General features: G+C 42.5%; 1 protein-coding gene and 1 long non-coding RNA gene across 7 annotated transcripts; one reads left to right on the top strand and one right to left on the bottom strand.

Annotated features, from left to right (window-relative positions):
* Nucleotides 1–5,384: 5,384 nt before the first annotated feature.
* Nucleotides 5,385–12,376, bottom strand: LOC125513022 (uncharacterized). Of its 6 annotated transcripts, XR_007285645.2 has the most exons (9): nt 12,019–12,375; nt 11,379–11,448; nt 10,748–10,940; nt 10,430–10,601; nt 9,008–9,185; nt 8,708–8,786; nt 8,495–8,610; nt 8,175–8,292; nt 5,385–6,144 (listed from the first exon to the last, which is right to left on the bottom strand). It is a non-coding gene; the product is annotated as an uncharacterized LOC125513022 (long non-coding RNA). The 6 variants fall into 6 exon arrangements; XR_015608090.1 differs by having other exon boundaries at nt 5,385–6,164; nt 8,175–8,610; nt 12,019–12,376; XR_007285642.2 differs by having other exon boundaries at nt 8,175–8,610; nt 12,019–12,376.
* Nucleotides 12,377–14,561: 2,185 nt separating this feature from the next.
* LOC147964975 (uncharacterized) lies at nt 14,562–16,753 on the top strand. Its single transcript, XM_087526610.1, has 3 exons — nt 14,562–16,115; nt 16,203–16,364; nt 16,433–16,753. The coding sequence occupies exons 1-3, from the start codon at nt 14,608–14,610 to the stop codon at nt 16,695–16,697; spliced, it is 1,935 nt and encodes a 644-aa protein (XP_087382736.1). The 5' UTR covers nt 14,562–14,607; the 3' UTR covers nt 16,698–16,753.
* Nucleotides 16,754–21,911: the final 5,158 nt, after the last annotated feature.

Below are 21,911 nucleotides of genomic sequence, written 5' to 3'. Positions count from 1 at the left end.
CCGGATGTCCGGCCTCTGTCCCGGATGTCCGGCCGCTGTAGCGTCAGCAGCTCTGCGTTCTTCCGTTGTCGCTTCCAGGCTTCCGTCGCGGATGGTGTAGTTGTTCCTTGGCGCTTGCACTCCTCCTCGTCATCCGTAGTGTTCCGACAGTACCTATGTATGCACACGAGTGGAGTGTCAAGTAGTATACCATCCTCGAAGGGGTCAAGTGAGCACGTGTAAAGGAGATGATTCACCTTTGTGTATGTGAAGTAGATGTCGCACGTGTCACTCGTCGAACGGACTCTTGACATGGTGATGTCCATAGGATTCTCCTCATATACTTCCGCATACCTCCACCACTTCCGCATAGCCCCACCATATACCACATACACAACCACCGCTTACCAACTCCAACTCCGACAATTTTGGTCCAATTTTGCTTTGAGAATTTGAGTTGCGGTACCGTGTCCTACTTGTGTTTCGGCTATTTAGGTACGGTTTGACATCAACATCACCGTCGCTCATCTTCGCCACAAACGCGTCATCAACAACGACCACCTCGACTCCATTTTGGTATTCGGTCCACCATTTTGACACCATACCGTCCGCAAGAAACGGTAACCTCGTCTTGGTATTGGACATGTCACTCTTGACATTACATTGATAGCCATCATAGCCTTACTCCTTTGCGTTGCTTACCCATCGAGACTAGCCATTGAGTATTGCCGGCAATGAGACTTGTGCACATTAGCGATCATACTTCTCATAGCATATATACATCATTGTCGCATATATTGGTATCATCTCTTGTGTCACAAAGTTGTCACTGCATACACAATTGCTATCTTGGTTCTTCAAGCATTGCATGAGAAAAGAGCTTAAACATCAAAGAGCCAAACAAGCTTTTAAGCAAAAGGAAAGATAGGAAAAGAGCTTTTAAGCAAGAACCATAGCATCATACAACATTAATATTATCATACTAGATCATCTTGGATCATATCATTGAAAAAACTTGCATAGAGCATACTTGGGATAGAAGTCGTTGCATTTTTGCTAAGCAAGTTGTGCACAAGTTCTTTGTATCCGCCTATTGTGCAATCGTGCTAGTGTCTCTCTAGTGTTGTGCAACAAGAGCATTTTTGTGGATTCCGCAATTTGCTATTTCCTTGTCCTACATTGGAGTGATCATCGATCCACTTTCAACTTCGGTCAAGGTACATTTGGTATTCGTTATTCTCTTTCTACCACTCGCATTGTTTATCTTGGAATGATGGATAGGCCAAGTACTTCTACCAACCCACTCTTCATTGAGAACGACGACGACATGAACTCCTACGTCACCAAGAGCCACCTCTTTAGTGCACAATGTGCTTTGCATCAAGAGCAACAAGCTATGAGTGAACGCATCGACAACCTTGCCGTCGACTTGTGACTTTCCGAGCAACGTACAAGGGACTACTTCGACCACAAGCTCGACGATCACAAGCAAGAGAATGACGCAAGGATGGATGAAATTCGCGCTTTGTTCCTCAACCGCTCTTCTTCCACTTCGTCTTCATCAAGAAGGACTCGCTCAAGTCGACGTTGCGGCTCAAGTACACCGACATCGAACACTCTACGCCATGCCACGTGCAACGATCGTCAAGCAAGCCTCAATCCTCTACGCGACACCGACTCTCAAGAGCACCGACGATGTCAAACTCAAGAAGCTTTTTTGCTAGCATGAGAACTGCAACGCCAACGCCAACATGAAGAGTAAGAGCGAGCGCGTCTACACCAAGTTGCACAAGATCCGGAGGCACAACACTAAGAAGAAGAACTCTGTGAAGCTCAAGCACTTGCGGCACAGCAAGCCCTCCAAGATTCAAGTCGAGCTGTAGCCAACCGAGGCCGACAAGCACGTGAACAAGAGGAAGCACTTCGCGAAGAACTTCATGAACGATGACATCAATCTCGTGTGCACCAGCACATCCTTCAAGTTCCTCCTCGAGCTCGACAACACCCCCCACAAGCTCACCATCAAGTTCATCAAGAGCATGAAGACAATGGAAATCCTCCACGACAAGAGCAACATGAGGTTGACAACCCTCCTCATCAAGAGCGACATGAGCTTGACAATCATCTACAACACAGGCGTCATCATCCCCGACCCCAACACAATGAAGAGCAACGCTATGGCAAACTAAAGTTCACCATGCCCAAGTTCAACGGAAGCAACGATCCTGAAGAGTACCTTTCATGGGCATTGAAGGTTGACAAGATTTTCCGTTTGCACAACTATGAAGAAGAGAAGAAGATAGCGATGGCATCCCTTGAGTTCCAAGACTATGTGCTCATTCGGTGCGAACAAGTCATAGAGCGCCGAGAGGCAAGAGGTGAACCACCCATCACTACTTAGGCGCAGATGAAGGATGTCATGAGAGCACGCTTTGTGCCTACCTACTACAACTGCGACCTCTTCAAGAAACTCCAACTACTCAAGCAAGGAACCAAAAGCATTGAAGAGTACTGCAAGGAGATGGAGATTGCAATGATAAGAGCCAATGAAACGGAAGACGATGAGCAAACAATGGCATGTTTCTTGAATGGACTCAACCATCCTATCAAGAAGATCACCGACTTCCAACCATACTTGAACCTCATCAAGCTAGTGCATCAAGCTACCAAAGCGGAACACCAGGTGCAAGATGATTTCAAGTATGCCAAGTTCTCTTCCAAGACATATGGTTTCTCCAACAACCAACCTTCAACGACTACAACACCGACTACCAAGCCTTCTACTAGCCACATCGACAAAGTCGAGTTCCAAGAAAGCTTCGTCAACTCAAAGTCATCCTCCTAAGAGCAACTTCAAGCCGAGAGCTTCATCATCATCAACCCCAACCGATGAGACCATCAAGACGAGTTCCTTCAAGTGTTTCACTTGCGGAGACCGAGGCCACAAGTCCTATGAATGCACCAACAAGCGAACAATGATCCTCAACGATGATGGCACTTATGACTCAATGAGTGAAGGAGAAATGGAAGCCCTTGAGCAAGTCTCCATGCACCGCCAAGTGAACGACGAAGAAGAACAAGTCTTTTGCGATGAAGATTCAAGTCCCGCCCTTGTTGTCTCCAAGGTCCTGAGTCTACAACATCACCAAGAAGAAGACCAAAGATGCCACATATTCCACACCAAGGCCGGCATCAATGGAAGATCCGTCAAGGTCATCACCGATGGAGGGAGTTGTCATAATGTCGCAAGTGAAGAACTTTGCTCCAAGCTCCAATTGCCCAAGACGAAGCATCCACATCCATACAAAGTGCAATGTCTTAGCGACTCCGGCACCATCCAAGTCGACCACCGAGTACAAGTCTCCTTCAGAATTGGCGCCTACGAAGACACCTTGGAGTGCGACGTCGTTCCAATGACCGTTTTTCCATCTTCTCCTTGGACGCCCATGGCAATTTGATAGAGGAGTCATCCACAAACGGCCGAACGAACCACTACATCTTCAAGATGAAGGGCATGGAGTACGTCCTCCGTCCAATGTCGCCAAGTCAAGTGATCGCCGACAAGCAAGCTACCCATCGTGGAGATCATAGTGAGAGAGCGAGCCACCAAAAAGAGAGTAAGCGCCACAAGCCCAAATCGAACACCTCCACGATGAGTGAAAATAAGAACTTAGCCCTATTTGCCACCAAAAGGGGAGATAAGAGGAGTGTGTGAGAACCCATCTAGTGTCCTACACTACGTCCTTCTGTGCAAGGACAATGCACCACAAACTAACACTTCTCACACTCTTCCTATAGTGTTGTCTTCTCTTTTGCAGGAATTTCACGACGTTTTCCCCGACGAGCTACCTCTGGGACTACCTCCTCTACGAGGCATTGAGCACCGCATCGACCTCATCCCCGGAGCACCGCTTCTGAACAAAGCTCCCTATCGCGTCAACCCCGAAGAAACCAAAGAAATACAAAGGCAAGTAAAGCATCTCATAGACCATGGACATGTGCGTGAAAGTTTGAGTCCTTTAGCCGTCCCGGTCATTCTTGTGCCAAAACGTGTCGGTAGCTTTCGCGTGTGCTCCGATTTGTAGACCTATCAATGCTATCACCGTTCGCTATAGGTATCCCATTCCACGCCTAGATGATATGCTTGATGAGCTTAGTGGTGCCACTACCTTTTCTAAAATTGATCTCAAGAGTGGTTACTATCAAATCCGCATACAAGAGGGTGATGAATGGAAAACCGCTTTCAAAACCATGTTTGGCTTGTATGAATTGTTAGTCATTCCTATGGGTCTCTTGGAAGCACCAGGTACTTTTTTGCATCTTATGAATCATGTCTTTTGCCCTTACATTGGTATATTTGTTGTGGTCTACTTCGTTGACATCCTTGTTTTTAGAGAGTCTCTCAAGGAGCATGTCACCCATGTTAGAACCGTTTTGCAAACTCTTCGAGAAGAGCATCTCTATGCTAATATGGAGAAATACCTTTTTGGCATTGACAAGCTCGTTTTCTTAGGTTTTGTTATTTCCTCTAAGGGTGTTCATGTTGATGAGTCCAAGATCAATGCTATTAAGACTTGGCCACAACTAACCAATTTGCAACAAGTGCGTAGTTTTCTTGGCCTTGCGGGTTTCTATCGTCGGTTTGTGAAGGATTTTAGCACCATTGCTTCGCCTTTACATGCCTTGAGCAAGAAGAATGCGCCTTTTGTTTGGGGACCATCCCAAGATACCGCTTTCAATGAGCTTAAGAACTTGCTTACTCATGCTCCCGTGCTTGCTTTACCCAACTTTAACAAACCCTTTGAGATTCATTGCCATGCTAGTGGTAATGGCATAGGAGGCGTGCTGACGCAAGAGAAGTGCCCCATAGCTTACTTTAGTGAGAAACTCTCCGGCGCGCAACTCAATTATCCCATCTACGACAAAGAGCTATATGCTTTAGTCCGTGTTTTGCATGAATGGGAACACTATCTTCGCCCGCATGAGTTTATCATTCATACCGATCATGAAACGCTCAAGTATCTTAAGGGCCAAACCAAGTTGAACAAGTGTCATGCTAAGTGGAGTGAATTTATTGAGTCTTTTCCTTATGTCATCAAGTACATTAAGGGTAAGGAAAACATTGTAGCGGATGCCCTTTCTCGCAAATGCATGCTTGTCACTCAACTTGAATTGGATGTGATATAGGGGAGGGGCCCGATCTTTTAATGAAATGGTGGCTATCATTTTGGTGAAAGTCGACTTTGACGATCCGACTACGAACGTGCAAGGACGTCGCGCCTTAGCAATCGCTAAACCAACTCCGAGAGGTTATTGACCACGCCGGAGTACGATCAACCTGACCATGAGGGTCTATTTCCTGCAAGCAACGAAGAACAAGCAAGAAATTGAAATTACAATCTGGATATTGCAAATATAAGAGGAAAGCTTTATTGATGAAGATGGGGTTCTGTGATGTCTTGATCTGGTCGTTGGACACATACGAAGTACGCGAAGTTGCAGCTATGGCGAACTTTTAATCTAAACAAAACCCAAAGTCTAAACGATGCCCTAAGGGCTGTATATATGAAGGAGAGGGGAAATTTCGTGGCCCTTGGAGAAGGGGTCCGAAACCAACCCTAACTCTTGTTTCCCCACACATACGGACTCTAAAAACAGCCTATACTTAAGTATTTCGAAAATACATTGGCCTGGCCCAATAATAAGGTGACACGGCACCTAGAATAACCTCCGGACGAAATTTATGAAGTGGCATCTTGTATATTTCGTTCAAGGCTTCATGCACTCATTATGGTGGCTTCAAAGTCCTAGAATCATCACTTGTAACTCCGTTCTGAATCCCCTTGCGCATGCCATCATCTCCATGCTTGGTCTTGCTCCAAGGTTCATCTTTCTTGTCCAAGCTAGGCACTTCATTTGTAAGCAAAACAAATATATCCAATTTAGGCAGCATCATATTCTCATGAACATTAGAATCATTATCAAGAAACGAAAATACCTGATAATTCAATTGGTGTGCGCGAGCTCTAGTAATTGGTTCAGTATGTATAACAGCAGGGGCTGTGGGTGTAACAATGGTATTGATGTCCTCATCATCCTCCCCTTCTTGAAATGAAGTCATCCTTGATGAAAGCTCGTCTTCCTCACCCAAATAAGGCTTCAAATCTGCAATGTTAAAAGTGGGACTAACCCCAAAATCTTCAGGCAGCTCAAGTTTATATGCATTACCATTTATTTTTTCTAACACCTTAAAAGGACCATCAGCACATGGCATTAGATTTTATTTGCGCAAATTAGGAAATCTATCCTTACGCAAATGTAACCAAACAGAATCTCCAGGTGCAAACACAACATGTTTTCTACCCTTATCTCCAGCAAATTTATATTTAGCATTCATACGCTTAATGTTTTCCTTAATTAACTCATGCATTTTTAAAATCAATTCAGCACGTTCTTTAGCATCAAAATTAACCTTCTCCGAAGATGGAAGAGGCAATAAATTAATAGGTGCACGAGGTAGGAAACCATACACAATTTCAAAAAGGCACATCTTAGTAGTAGAATGCAATGAATGATTATAAGCAAATTCAATATGAGGCAAGCATTCTTCCCACATTTTCTTATTACTAGTTGACCCGTTGCGCCAAATGGCGCAGAGACCCACTAAAGCCAAGTTATCGAGAAAAATAGTTTCATTTTGAAAGGACATATTCGATATTGGTAGTAGAAAGTCCATGTGTTAAATCATGCTATATTGAAAATATGTTTATCACGCTGAAAATGTGAGTTTAAAAATCATATTTGTATAACATGTACAAACCAATTAAGGAAGCATTTTTTTAGTTGAAAGTATGGTTATCACGCTAAGAAATATGAGCTTGAAAAAAACATGTGTATAAGATGTACAGGCCAATTAAGAATGTATTTCAATTTTTCAGCAACTCTATGCTTTAGAAACTACACTCGGCAAGAATTTAGATCTTGGTCACATTGGAAACCATATGCCCTTAGTTATATTGTTTACAGAGACAAACGGTGCAGCTAGCAAGGAGTTTTAATAGAATCATCATCGGTGCAGCTAGCAAGGAGTTTTAATAGAATCATCATCATCAGCTCTCACAACCTAGGTAAGTGTTAGTTCTGCACCTACTCTAAATAGAAGAATAATAATGAATTGAGGCTAACCTATGTGGCTAAGGTAAACAAAAAAGGAGCAAAACACACCATAATTCTTAAAAGTACCAATCCTAGGATGCATTTGACCGCTATACCATCCTAAAAGCCTTTCCTGATGCTTCTTAGCTTCTTTCCTTAGCTGATTGCCCTGTGTTTGAATTTTGGCTAATTTTGACATGGTCCCTCTTACCCTCCCTTTTCACATGATAGGTAAGAAGGTAAGAGACCATATTAAAACTGCTCTTGAGTTTTTGTGACACCTTCTCAACACTGACAAGAGATCCATTGATAAGTTGATCTATGGGTTCGATACCCATCAATGTCAAGAGAAAAAGATCATGTGATGAATCTCAATTGATTGATTGTTTCATCACCGCTACTGTAAATCAAGTCTTGAGAAGGTTGTGGAGCTCTAAACTTCTCTGGAATAGCCGCAACAGAAAAGAATAAACCATACCATACTCAAGCTGACCAGTGCAAAGCTCGTTATAAAACAGAAACTTCAAAGGCCATATCAGGTAATATGCTGATAGGATTTAGAAAACAATGGCTGGAAAAAAATATTTCGTATTATAGAACAAACTAAGAAAAGCATTTCAACACTAAAGTAAAACTGCAGCAAGCACAATGGTTACACTACACTGTGTAGATACCTAATTGCTATTTTAGGTTATATGGCTGATGGAACCAAACAATATATAAAGAATCTCTTTTCAAGTACTCCTTCTCTCCCTCTGTAAACTAATATAAGACTGTAGCTTGGAAAGCGAGAACACTGCACGACACATGAACCTTGTAGAACGTAAGCTGAGTGTACAAAGGTCATAGGGTAGAGGATATATTTAAAACTGTTCTGACTTCAAGCCACAAGAATTATTCAAAACACAAGATTGTAAGAATATAATAATATAAGAGCGCATAATTAAATGTTATGACATGCTAAAAGTTGTTACAAAAACAGATAAATTATAAGGACCGGAATCATGGGAAACACAAAAGAAAAAATTAGGAGGTCTGACCTCTTTCTAGAAGTGCTGAGAAGATAGGATATAGAAGGAAAAAACTCAATAGAGACGTTCTGAAAATTTATGATTGATCCGTTCTTGCTCATAAAGACATTCTGAAGAATATAACACACTGGAGTAGACACAAGCGGTAAATCCAGGTTTGACTTTTAAGTTTTAAACAAAAAAATTCGTATTGATGATAAGTGAGAAAATGAAAACTATGAGTGAATGTTTAGTTTGGTCGGTCAGGTCCTATGAGGACATTACACATCAGTCAGAGTTCCATGGAGATGGTCTCATTTCCTATACCTAACCTATATATTTATATATACCTCCATGGAGATGGACGAAGACGACACGGCCCACATCACGACAGCGTGGTTCTAGTTTCCTTGGTCCGTCCCTGTGCTTCTCTTCAGGTCTCTACCTTGGTGTTGTCATGCCACTCCTGCATTCCAATCTAACATTTAGCTAATGTAAACTCAGTGCTCTCTGTACAACAGAGCGGTAATAGGGGAAAGAAGATTAACTGGAACTTCACTTACCCACTGAAGTGTGTAAAGCTCAGCTCTGAATTTTCGGTTGCACCGCTCATCATCATCCATCTCAGAGAATAGGCAAAATCTGCAATGATATGAATGGCCTTAGAATTAACTGTTGCGAGAATAAGACGCTCAGACATACCTGTGCAATAACACACAGTATGAAAATAGTGGCTTCACAGTTTGTATTCTCAGCAAAAAAAATTAATACTGTAGCAATAACATACATGCAACAAGCCAACAACTACTCGGCATGCATTTCCCAGAGCTGGCAACACTAACAAATAAGACGCTCAGACATACCTGTGCGAAGCTTCAGGCTGGGGATTCCTTTCTTCGCTCAAGGAAGTATGCCGCTGCCATCGCCAAAAAAACAACGACCCCTACACCTTTTTCCTCCTTAGTGAACGTCACCCAACATCATCCCATTTGTCGACCTCCTTGATCTGCACCTCTACCAGGGACACAACTCGCCTTATACCTGATGATGAGAGGAGGTTAGAAGACGATGGGTGCACAGAGGAGACAAAGACAAATCTTGGCATCATATATCAAGCATAACCGAACAAGCAAGCTCACATTACTTCCAACTTATGTTGTGTAACTGTGTTTTGAGATTTAATTATTCAGATTCAGGCCAAACACCGGTAGAGTGGTACTGGAATGATCTGCCTGCGGGTGACCTTTAACAGTAATAGAATACAGAATTTCAGCAAGTAGTTTAACATGATACCCTTACAATTGCTAAGGTAAATAAACACTGCTCTCAAAGTTTCAAAGAGTTTCAAGTGAACAGTTCACTGATTCTTTCACTATAATACAGATATCTCTGAAGTTTACACAAAGAAGAATGGATAAACATGATAATAACAGTACGCTAACATGATACATGGTTCAAAATGATAAAGCCGCATCTGCATATTAGTGTAAATATGACCTTCCAAGTATCAGTAGCAATTTCTATAGGTGTCGTATCACACCGTTATGTACATAAATGACCAAGGGGGAAATATTTATGGAGCTGAGCTTCAAACTCATGGGTTTATCCAATGCATTGTACGCAAGTTCGTAAATAATGAAATGACCTTATGGACCAACAATCTTCTCCTTTAGCACACATGAGATCTAACCAGGTACTAAAGAACCAGTCCACAAGCTAATTGTCACTGAGCACTTGACTGGCTTTAGCAAGCTTGTTGTTTAATCCAAATATCATCCCAGCCTCCTTATTGGTTTAGATTTATATTTTCCCTCAAAATTATTTTCCTTTTATTTTTCAAGATTAAGTAGCTGTGAACCAAGCTGTGCGTTCCACATTTAAAAAATAAGAACATGGCAAATAACTTTGTAGCACAAGGAAATTGGATCAACTATCCTCTCATCTTTGCATGCATGATACATCCTATTTTCCATTGGAACTGAAGATTCCTAAAGCACTGAAAGAACATGAACCCAAAGAATCCATGAGGAAGAGTACATTACCAGACACAAACATATGTAAACTAAGTGAAAAACAAATGCCGCAGAATGAAAAGGGGGAGATGAACCTCTGCACACAGACACTTAATCAACAGAAAAGGGCAACCATTTACAAATTCATCCTAGCTAAAAAAGCACAATTCAAACTAATCAAGATGCCCTTGAGCGATACAACAATGAATTAAACAAAAGAGAAAACACCAAGATAGCAGAAAACAACGGAAGGGAGGTGAAGCACAATTATACCTGATGGACCTGAAGGCACACGCAACAAAAAAAATAGAGGACCGTCGAAATAACGCACTCCATCCATAACCCTGAAGAGCCATGTAGGAGCAGTAAGCATAGCAGGGACAAAACCGAGCGATGAACCCAAAGGAACTGTTTATTCTCCCAAAAATTGCAAGCGGACTTGTATCTGATAAAATGAGTCCCAGAAAGCAATTGAGAACAGCATGTTAGTTGTCACAGTCAGCAGTAAGGGTAATAAGGATATAACAGAGAACAGTAAGAAAACTAATCATGTCTTTCATAAATCATCAGAATATGGTGGCATGAAATGACCTGCTACTTTGTTGGTTTCCTGAAGTTGAGTACCAAATAGGTAATTTATAGTGCTCTTCAGCTTCCTGCTATAACTGCCATTACAAATGCAAACTATAGGAATCTTGCAATAAGATCAGCAGCTCCACCGCTATCACCAGCAGATATACTATCAACCTCAACCATGATGACTTTAGGCTTAGACTTCTTTATCCTGTGAAATTGATCCACACTTTATACAATGAAAACAAATCAAAGTGCAAAGATCGTGACATTGTAGTGCTGACTGGTTGTCATTGTAATTCAAGGGAGACTGCTAATAAGCTATCGGACATAATCTGATGTGTTCTCCGCAACATATTTCTTATCACCTGCATTAACCTTCTATGCATATATCAATCATTTGAATTTATGCCGCAAAGATAAATAAAGACTGAGAAGGAAGAGAAAAGTGGAAAACAAAACCAATTAGTAAAAAGAAAGAAATTCTAATCCTCGTCCCAGTTAGCAATATAAACACTTCTACCATAAATATTCAATGCATTGCAGACTGAGATGCCAATCCCAAATTCACATTAAAATTTCTCTACAGCCATATTTCCCCCAATATTTTTTGGCAGCCTGTCATTAATCCAGGTCAAAGTGAAATTACCTAAAGGGCGATGTCATATTCCACAGATGGTGTAATCAATTCCCCGGCAATCTTCGATACATTTTGGAACCTGTAGAAATAGTATCTTGCTTTAAAAAATCAACAAAACATGCAAAAAGGGACCAAAATTTGTATACCGTGCAAGAACATGGATGTACAAATAAAGGACAACGTCTCACATTTGTTAAGAAATTCCTTTACATGGTTTATAAAATGACAGGGTCTTAATAAAATATAATCAGATAGATCAGCTCAGATGCATCAATAACTTCCCTGCATTTATGAATCGAATTCCCAGAACCCTTGGTATATTGCTATCTCTGGCCGGTATAAATTTATGCTCGCAACATTATTTTGTGAAGTAAAAAAAGATTTCATGCATCCTGGCTGCATAACATGATATATGAAAACAATTTTATTCAAAGCATATGAACCAAGTTCAACCACTAACCAACAGTTGCCGCCATTTTCTGAACTTAATCAAGAAAGTGGCTGCATAGAGCTAAAATTCCAAAATAATCACATAGACAAAGAAAACTATGAGGCTGCAGAAGATGGATGGCATATCTCATCGACGAATCTGGGGTCGAGGGGAGGAGGCCGCATGGAGAGAGGTAGAGAGAGATTGGGTGAAGCTCACCTCGTTGTTGGTGGCGGATGAGGTCATCGTCGCTCGACGTGCCCTTGGCCTTGACCGCCGCGCCCGCTGCCTGCCAAGCCTGCTGCACCATGCGTGGCGCTCACCTGCGCTAGCCATCACAGTGCATCAGTCAAGGCACCGCCAGGATGCTCGATTTCACATGGGGTTGAAGGAGAGGGTGCGCCGAGGCTGCGGCGGCAGCGAGGACGCATGGAGGAGATGGAGGTCCTGGGGCTACGTGGGGAGGGGCACGACGGCTGCGGTGAGGAGTGAGGGAGGAGGGAGGAGGGAGGAGGGGTCAGCGGTGTGGCGGCTGAGGGCTAGGGTTTCTGCCACTTTGAGCTTTGGCGGGGGCAATTTGATTATTTGCCACCCCTTACTTGGTACATTGACTATTTGCCATTTTTTACTTTGTATTTGATCTGATAACACTTTTTACCTGGGTGTTTGTTATTTTGCCCTCTGTCATATGGGTCACCCTAAAAAAGACATACTTGCCCTTACATCTCGATTGACCAGAACAGAGGAGCTCGTTCTCATCCCCCTCTCACTCACGAACGCGGGCAACAGACGACGGCGGCTACTGGACGACGGCGACGGCCCTGGAATACTCGACGGCGGCGGCCCTGGTGAGTCCCTCTCTCCCGCTCCCTTCCTCTTTCCCGATCCCTCCCTCTCTCGCGCTCATCTCCCCAGCGGAGCCCCTAGGGTTAGGGCAGGCGGCGCGGCGGCGCGGCGACGAGGCGGCCGGCCCTAGGGTTAGGGCAGGCGGCGCGGCGACGAGGCGGCCGGCCCTAGGGTTAGGGCAGGTGGCGCGGCGGCGAGGCAGCTTCTGGCTTGGTTGTGGCCGTGATGTGCCACCGCTACTTGTGTGCTTCTGCTGCCGCCGTTATGTGCTGTACACGAGCAAGTTGACCCTGTTAATGTTCTAAGTTGTTCTGTACACGAGCTGCTTACTTTGTTGTATATCTCATGTTTTCTTGATTTCTTGTTGTTGCAAACCACATAACTCAGATGAGCTAGGTGTTGGAGATGGCTGAACCGGAGACGGGTGAGCACGTTGTTGGAGACGGCTTCGACTTTCCTTCTTTGTTTGTTCCCGAGCCGAGGTGAGAAAGCAAAGTAGCTTCTTTTTGGTGCTCATCTGAATGCACGTTATTGAACAGATGCTAACTCCATCGTATGTTGTTCGTTATTGGTCATTGTCGAGTAGGCCGCATCGGCCGCTGCTGGTGCTCACATTAACTATTAGAGTAGCTCCTTATGTCTACAAGCTTGATGATGGAAGCGAGCAAGTTGTTGACAAGCATGACGTAGTGTTTGATTTTAACATTTCCGGTATGTCATGGGTTAGTTTCAATGAAGTTGTGGCACAACATATCAAAATGGGGATTGGCCAAGAGGTGCGGTTGTTTGCATTAGACACCGTTGAGAGCACTGTTGATCTTGTACTTAATGGTCAACAACTGAATTCACACTTTATTGGCAATCATTGGGACTTTGAGGCCAAGAAATCATTTCTGTTAGCTGAGGTTGTTACATTGGAGGCACCCAATGCAAAGAAAGTAGGAAAGAAGAAGGCTCCCAAAAAGCCAACTGCTCCAAAAAATCCCATAAAACCACCAGCTCCTAAAAAACCAGCTGCCCCCAAAAGGCCAAGTGCTCCTAGAAAACCCCCAAACCCACCAGCTCCCAAAAAGCCAAGTGCTGCTAGTAAGAAGGCAGCAACAAACACTTCTGTAGAATGCAGTGCTAGCTCATCTATGGTTGTTGATAATTCAAACTTGTCAGCTTTTGAGTTGGCACAGACAATGGGGAGTCAGTATAGAGTTTTTCCAGATGATATGGAGTTTTTCACCGGATGATGTTGACCACCCAGCTACAATGCAATTTCAAAGTGTTTGTGATGTGGTTGATAGTAGTGAGAGATGTGAGTCCTCTGTGCTTACTCAGGAAGAACCACCCATAGATTGGAGCTTGATTGAGATAGCTCCACCCATATGTGATGACAATATGTGCGATCCTCTAGGTATCAACGATGTCGACATTCCCATAACCGAAGAGAATATGTGTGATATTCTTGGTATCAATGATGAGGCGTTCCCCGAGCCACCACCTTCTCCACCTAGTGAGGAAGTTTACATGACCGATGAGGAGGATCGTCAACTTTTCATTGACGCTGCCATTCCTGTTGATGATAGTGTGCCACCGGAGGAGGAGATTGCATATGACAAAGAGAACCCGCAGATGTATCTTGGTGCTTTGTTTCCTTCAATGAAAGATTTTAGGATGGCTATCAGACAATATGCAATTAAAAAGGAAATTGACATTTGGGGATATAAGACTGATAAGAAAAGGTATCTTGGCAAATGTAGAGCCAAGGGTTGTCCATGGAGGATTACAGCTAGAATAAGGACTGATGGACAAAGCATAAGGGTACTAACGTTTTATTTAAGCATTGTTATTGTTGCTGTTTTTCTATGTTTTTCATAAGTTTTTCCTATGTTGTGATGTGTTTCATCTTGTATTGCAGGTTACCAAGATTTCTGTGAAGCACAAGTGCTCCTCTACTGGTAGAATAAAAAGAGCATGACATCTCAAGGATGGGTAGCACAAAGGACTGTACCCATTATACAGAGTGACCCTATTATTGGATGCAAAGAGCTGTTGGGGCATTTGGAAGATACATATGGCACAACCATTGAGTATCATACAGTGTGGAAAGGCAAAGATATAGCACAAAAAGAGATATATGGTAGCATGAGGCAGAGTTTTCAATATTTTTTTAACTTCAAAGCAGAAGTTGAGAAGAGATCACTAGGCAGCATTGTAGAGGTGGATATGAAGATGGTTCACGGTATTGTTCGCTTTAACCGATTCTTTATGGCTCTTAAACCTTGCATTGATGGCTTTAAAGCTGGTTGTAGACCATATCTCAGTATAGATTCAACTACACTCACCGGTAAATGGAGAGGTCACTTAGCAGCTTGTACAGCATTAGATGGGCATAATTGGATGTATCCTCTAGCATTTGCATTCATTGATGGTGAAACCGATGAAAATTGGACATGGTTCATGTCACAACTAAATAGGGCATTAGGTCCTGTTTCCCCTCTAGCTATATGCACAGATGCATGTAAAGGTTTAGAGAATGCAGTCAAAAAAATATTCCCTCATGCAGATCAAAGAGAGTGTTTTAGGCATCTCATGGCTAACTTCTCTAAAAAGTTCCAAGGAGATGTGTTTGGCAGAATGTGGCCAGGTGCTAGGGCATATAGGCCACAAGTTTTTAACTACCACATGAATAAAATCCTAGCAGAAGCACCTGATGTGCATGAGTATCTCTCAAGGTACCATAGCTTAAAATGGATGAGATGCATGTTTGACCCCTCAATTAAATGTGATTACATCAATAATAACCTTGCTGAGTCTTTTAATGGTTGGATTAAAGATTACAAAGAGTTGCCACCTGATGAGCTAGCTGACACTCTTAGAGAGCTAGTCATGAAACTTCGTGAGAAAAGGAGAAAGATTGGAATGAAACTGAAAGGAAAAATTATTCCAGCCATCATCCAACAGATTCATAATAGGACAAGGGGACTTAAACATTTGAAAGTTGGGAAATCTGGAGTTGCAAGTTGTGAGGTGAGGGATACAAGTAAATACAACTTGCGACATGTTGTGAAAACTGCCCAAAGCGAGTGCACGTGTTTGGAGTGGCAGCACACAGGGAAGCCTTGTGAGCATGCACTTGCTTTCTTGCTGGATAGAAGGAACCCCAAATGGGAGGATTACGTGCATGACTATTTCTCTCTAGAGAAGTTTAGGGCAGCATATGCTGGAGAGGTTGAGCCATTGACAGATAGGTCTCAATGGCCACATGTACAATTTCCATTTGACATGGAGGCTCCATTAGACAAGAAAAGAGGTGTTGGACGGCCTAGAAAAAACAGGTACAAGAGCTTCCTTGAAGGTGGAGATGGTGGTCCTAAAAAGAAGAAAGAACCAAAACAGCTAGGCAGCAAGAATAGATGCAAAAGATGCCACATTTTAGGCCACAGGCAGTCTACATGTCCACTGAATGGACCAAGGCCAAGGTACGTGTGATGATTTATGTTTATTTCATCACTTGTAATGATCAATGTTTATTTCATCACTTATTTTACTGTGTACTACCTGTGCAGGAAAAGAAAGAAGAGAGCACCAAGATATCCAGTTGATGATGATGCCTCAGCACCGGAACCTGAAGTGGCAGCCCAACAACCTGAAGTTGTTGTCACTCCCAATAGGCACATGATCACCATGCCACAAAGTCTTCAAGGCAGTCCCAATCCAGTGACAAGAAGGTAACACATCCACATACTACAACAATGTCTATTTTAACTTGCACTCATACATTTCTTGATACATGCAGCATGTTGGCTTCGGCGTTGGCTGATGAGGCAACACATGCAGCACCACAACTTGATGTGGCTGTCACTCCAACCAGGCACATGCTCACTATGCCACAAAGTCTGCAAGGAAGTCCCAATCCAGTCACAAGAAGGATGTTGGCCATGGCATTGGCTGATGAGGCGTCGCAGCAACCTACCCCAACCGTGGAGGACACCATGATAGCATATGACATGGCCTCAAGCTCGAAAGCTAGAAAGTTGACCCCGAAGAGAAGGAAGTACTAGTGTTGTGCTTATCTTCTCTATGCTTTTGGTTGTAATATGGCAAACTTAGCATCCTTTACTTTTGATGTAACATGGCAGCAACTATTGTGTTATGCTTTTGGTTGTAACATGGCAGTTACAATGGCCTTCTGCTTTTGGTTGTAAAACATGGCAGAAATTATGGCCTTATGGTAGATGGTGTATGATCATGTTAACTGCTTTATTTCACTATATTGTCTTGATATTGTGTCATGGTGTATGAATATGTTCATTTGGAAATATATGTTTGAATTTTCTATTCTGTGCATACATATCTTGAAAAGTGAAATAACAAGCAAAATGCTGTCCAAATTGAGCCAATATGCTGCCCAAAATTTGAACTTTTTTTTGAACAACCCAGAAAAAATTGAAAAAATTACAGTAAATCATTCATATATGTTTGACTAATCTGAGAAAGTTTCATGCAATTTGGATCATTGGTTCAACGGGAAAATGCATCTCAACTTTCAGATTAACTAGTTTGACCACATTTTGACCGAAATTAAAAAGTTGTCAGAAAAAATTGAAAAAAATACAATAAATCATTCATATATGTGTGACTAATATGAGAAAGTTTCATGCAATTTGGATCATTGGTTCAACGAATCTATGCATTTCAACTAGTTTGAGCAAATTTGGACCAAAACTTGATGAGGAGCAGCAGGGGAAGAAGACTCCAGTGGTAGGGGCAGCAGCGGCAGGGTAGAAGGTGTATGAGGGGAGCAAGAGGGGCCGGCAGCAGCAAGGCAGGAAGGGCCGGCGAGGAGCAGCAAGGACCGGCGAGGAGCAGCAGGAAGGTGCAGGAGAGGAGTGGAGTGCGAGTTCATCCATCCCCCTGTGTTATGTTTGGATCAGATAGGTATAAGGGTATAATAGTCCTCTATTTTCTTCACTTATGTTGTCTATTATTTACAAAGTTTGTTTTTGTGTTGAAAAGTGGCAAAAGATCAAAATCCAAACAAAGGAGTGTCACCAGATCAATTACAAAATAAGGAGTGGCAAATTATCAAAGTCCAAAGTAAAGAGTGGCAAAAAATCAAATCGCCCCTTTGGCGGAGCAAGGCGTGGATTGGCGAATCCCTTCTCACGTGCCCGACAACTTACCCAGCCAATACCCGTGAGCGACGAGCCCACCGGTCATTGGTCAAGAAAAAGTACCACGAGGTGAATCTAGATTTACTCCGTGGTGAAGATCATACGGAGGAGATAAAGCGTTGACCAAGATCCAACGACCATGAATGCATTTCACAAGGGATCACTGGGAGCAGTGGCGGAGCTGAGGGTCTTCCTGGGAATTCCCTGAAATACCCAAGATTTTGGCCTCAAATTTTTTTAATACATATGTTTATACGTAAACACTTGGCCCACTAAGTCCAGCCCAAACAGGCACCTATGGCAGGGGCCGAGCGACGCACAAACCTAGCGTAGCGGCGGCGGAGATTCCATGTCCTTCCGCCCTCTACGGCTCTGTCCCTCCCCTTCCCTCTGGCCGGCCATCTCCCTGACTCCCTCCCCTCCCCTCCCTTCCCCTCGGCCTCCGGCCCTCGCCGCCCTCGGCCCTCCCCTCTGCGAGTCTGCAACTCTGCGTCCGGTCCGGCATCCTGCAGCCTCCCTGGCTCCCCCGCTCTGCTTGCCCTATAGTGCTTCAGGCGCCCTCCCCCTCCACGGCCCGGCACAACCTTTGGCAGTCCAGCCTCCGTGGCTCCGTTAAAGGTATTTTTCCCCTCTATTTCTAAACAGATCTGAAGAATTTTTGTAAATGGCATTGCCTTCGTAGAAGACAATCACTGATTGCTCGTACACCAGTGAAATTGAACTGCTTATTATGTGATTCATTTGCAACCTATGTGATTCACTGATTGCTAGATCGACATAATGAACCCGGTGAGGCGGTGATCACTATCTCTCGATCATTTTCACTAATTGGTTGTACACTGGAATTGTTTATCTAATGACCAATGTCCATCAGTCCATACCACATTGCCAATGCCACTGGTTTCTACTTTGTTTATTTGATTGTGATGTCGATGAGGATGTCATCAATCTCTTCCAAAAAGGGTATCGTAACGTTTTATTGTAATTTTCTTTGTCGCTTCTAATCTTTCTTAATTGTTAGAGATATTGCCACAATGATATTTTGCTACTATTATCGATGTTTGGTCATTCAGTCATTGATCTTGCCATTTTACAGTACATTTGTTGCTCTATTATATTGCTTTGGCAAAAAAAAAGTTTACAGGAATACCCAGTAGCAAATTCCTGGCTCCGCCACGGACTGGGAGCCAAGTTGGCTAGCAACCTTATAGGTTTAAATTCTTCAAAACAGCCCTAAGTATAGTAGACAATGTTCTATTGACTACTTCAGTTTGTCCATCGGTTTGGGGGTGACAAGTAGTACTAAAAAGCAGTTTAGTCCCCAACTTAGCCCATAAACATCTCCAAAAGTGGCTAAGAAATTTAGTATCACGATCTGAAATAATAGTATTTGGCACAGCACGCAAGCGAATAATTTCACGAAAGAACAAATCAGCAACATTAACAACATCATCGCTTTTATGACATGGTATAAAGTGTGCCATTTTCGAGAATCTATCCACTACAACAAATATGCTATCCCTCCCCTTCTTTGTTCGAGGTAAACCTAAAACAAAGTCCATAGATATATCCTCCCAAGGAACTCTAGGTACAGGTAAAGGCATATATAAACCATGAGAATTGAGTCGTGACTTAGCTTTTTGACATGTAGTGAAGCGAGCAAAAAAGCGCTCAACATCCTGTCTCATCTTTGGCCAAAAGAAATGTGGAGTAAGTATATCCTCCGTATTCTTGATGCCAAAGCGTCCCATTAATCCTCCTCCATGCGCCTCCTGCAACAACAAAAGACGAACGGAGCTAGCTGGAATGCATAGCTTGTTAGCACGAAACACAAATCCATCATTAAGAACGAACTTGTTCCAAGTTCTCCCTTCCTTACAATTCTGCAATACATCTTTAAATTCAGCATCATGCATATATTGATCTTTGATCGTCTCCAAACCAAATATTTTAAAGTCAAGTTGTGAAAGCATAGTATAACGACGAGACAAAGCATCAGCAATAACATTTTCTTTACCCTTCTTGTCTTTAATGACGTAAGGGAAGGTCTCAATGAATTCAACCCATTTAGCATGTCTACGGTTCAGTTTTGCTTGACTTTTAATGTGTTTCAAAGATTCATGATCAGAATGTATAACAAATTCCTTGGGCCATAAATAATGTTGCCATGTTTCTAAGGTCCGAACAGGAGCATATAATTCTTTATCATAAGTAGAATAGTTCAGACTAGGCCCACTCAATTTTTCAGAAAAGTATGCAACAGGTTTGCCATCTTGTAATAACACACCTCCTAATCCAATTCCACTAGCATCACATTCAAGCTCAAAAGTCTTATTAAATTCAGGAAGTTGGAGTAAAGGAGCATGTGTCAACTTATCTTTTAATACCGTGAAGGCTTCATCCTGTGCGGTACCCCAAACAAAAGGAACATCCTTCTTTGTAAGCTCGTTGAGAGGTGCAGCAATGGTGCTGAAATCTCTCACAAAATTCCTATAGAAACCAGCGAGGCCAAGGAAACTCCTCACTTGTGTGACCATTTTGGGATGCAACCAACTCCCAATAGCTTCAATCTTGGCTTTATCAACTTCAATTCCCTGTGGAGTAACAACATAGCCAAGAAAAGATATTCGGTCGGTGCAAAAGGTGCACTTTCCAAGGTTACCAAACAAACGTGCATCACGTAGAGCAATAAATATAGCATGTAAATGTTCCAAATGTTCCTCCAAAGATTTAGTATAAATCATTATATCATCAAAACAGACTACCACAAATCGTCCAATAAAAGCACGTAAAACTTCGTTCATTAACCTCATGAAAGTACTAGGTGCATTAATTAACCCAAAAGGCATGACTAACCACTCATATAATCCAAACTTAGTTTTAAATGTTGTTTTCCATTCATCTCCCAATTTCATACAAATTTGATGGTATCCACTATGCAAATCAACTTCGGAGAATATTGTAGAGCCACTCAATTCATCAAGCATGTCCTCTATCCTAGGAATAGGATGACGATAACGAATAATAATATTATTAATGCCTCTACAATCAACACACATACGCGACGTACCATCCTTTTTCGGCACTAAAATGATAGGAACAACACAAGGACTAAGGGATTCACGTATATAACCTTTGTCGAGCAGCTCCTGTACTTGACGCATAATCTCCTTCGTATCCTCTGGATTGGTACGGTATGGCGCACGGTTGGGTAATGATGCACCGAGAATTAAGTCAATTTGATGCTCAATCCCTCGAATAGGTGGTAATCCCGGTGGCACGTCTTGTGGAAAGACGTCAGCGAACTCCTGCAAAATGTTAGTGACGGCAGGAGGCAAAGAGGAAGGCACGTCCTCGAATGAAAATAATGCCTGTTTGCACACAAAAGCATGGCAAACAGATTTGCTAAAATCTAGATCATCAATATCAGATTTGGTGGCAAGTAAACATGCACTTTTCAATTTAATTTCAGAAGCAACACTAGATGGTTTATTATTAGGCTTCATTTGTTGCTCAAATTCTTTTGCCACAATCTGATTTTCACTCTTATTTTGCTCCTATTTTGCTTTATTAGCTCTATTAATATCATCTTTCAAAATGGAATCAGGAGTCATAGGAAGCAAAGTAATATTTTTGTCCTTATGAACAAGACTATACTGATTGTTTCTACCATGGTGTACAGAATTTTTATCAAATTTCCATGGTCTACCAAGTAATAAGGAACAAGCTTGCATAGGTACCACATCACAATCAACATAATCAGCATATGTAGAGATACTAAAATGCACACGAACAGTAAGTGTTACCTTAACCTTGCCGCTGTTGTTGAACCATTGGATGTAGTAAGGATGTGGATGTGGTCTTGTGGTGAGAGATAGCTTCTCCACCATCTCCATGCTAGCCTAGTTATTGCAGCTCCCTCCATCTATGATGACGTGAACAGAACGTTCCTTCACAACTCCGTTTGTATGGAACAAATTATGCCTCTGATTTTGCTCAGCTTGTGTAACCTGCACACTCAAAACACGTTGATCAACTAAACATTCATACCTGTCAACATCTTCAGCAACCATGTATTGTGTCTCATGATCAGAATCATCC

This window comes from Triticum urartu, chromosome 6A (assembly GCF_056163025.1).
Source record: "Triticum urartu cultivar PI428250 chromosome 6A, HENAU_Tu73, whole genome shotgun sequence".
Taxonomy (NCBI): Eukaryota; Viridiplantae; Streptophyta; class Magnoliopsida; order Poales; family Poaceae; genus Triticum; species Triticum urartu.
The sequence above is the reverse complement of the archived record's forward strand: the minus strand, read 5'-3'. Positions and strand labels throughout refer to the sequence as shown.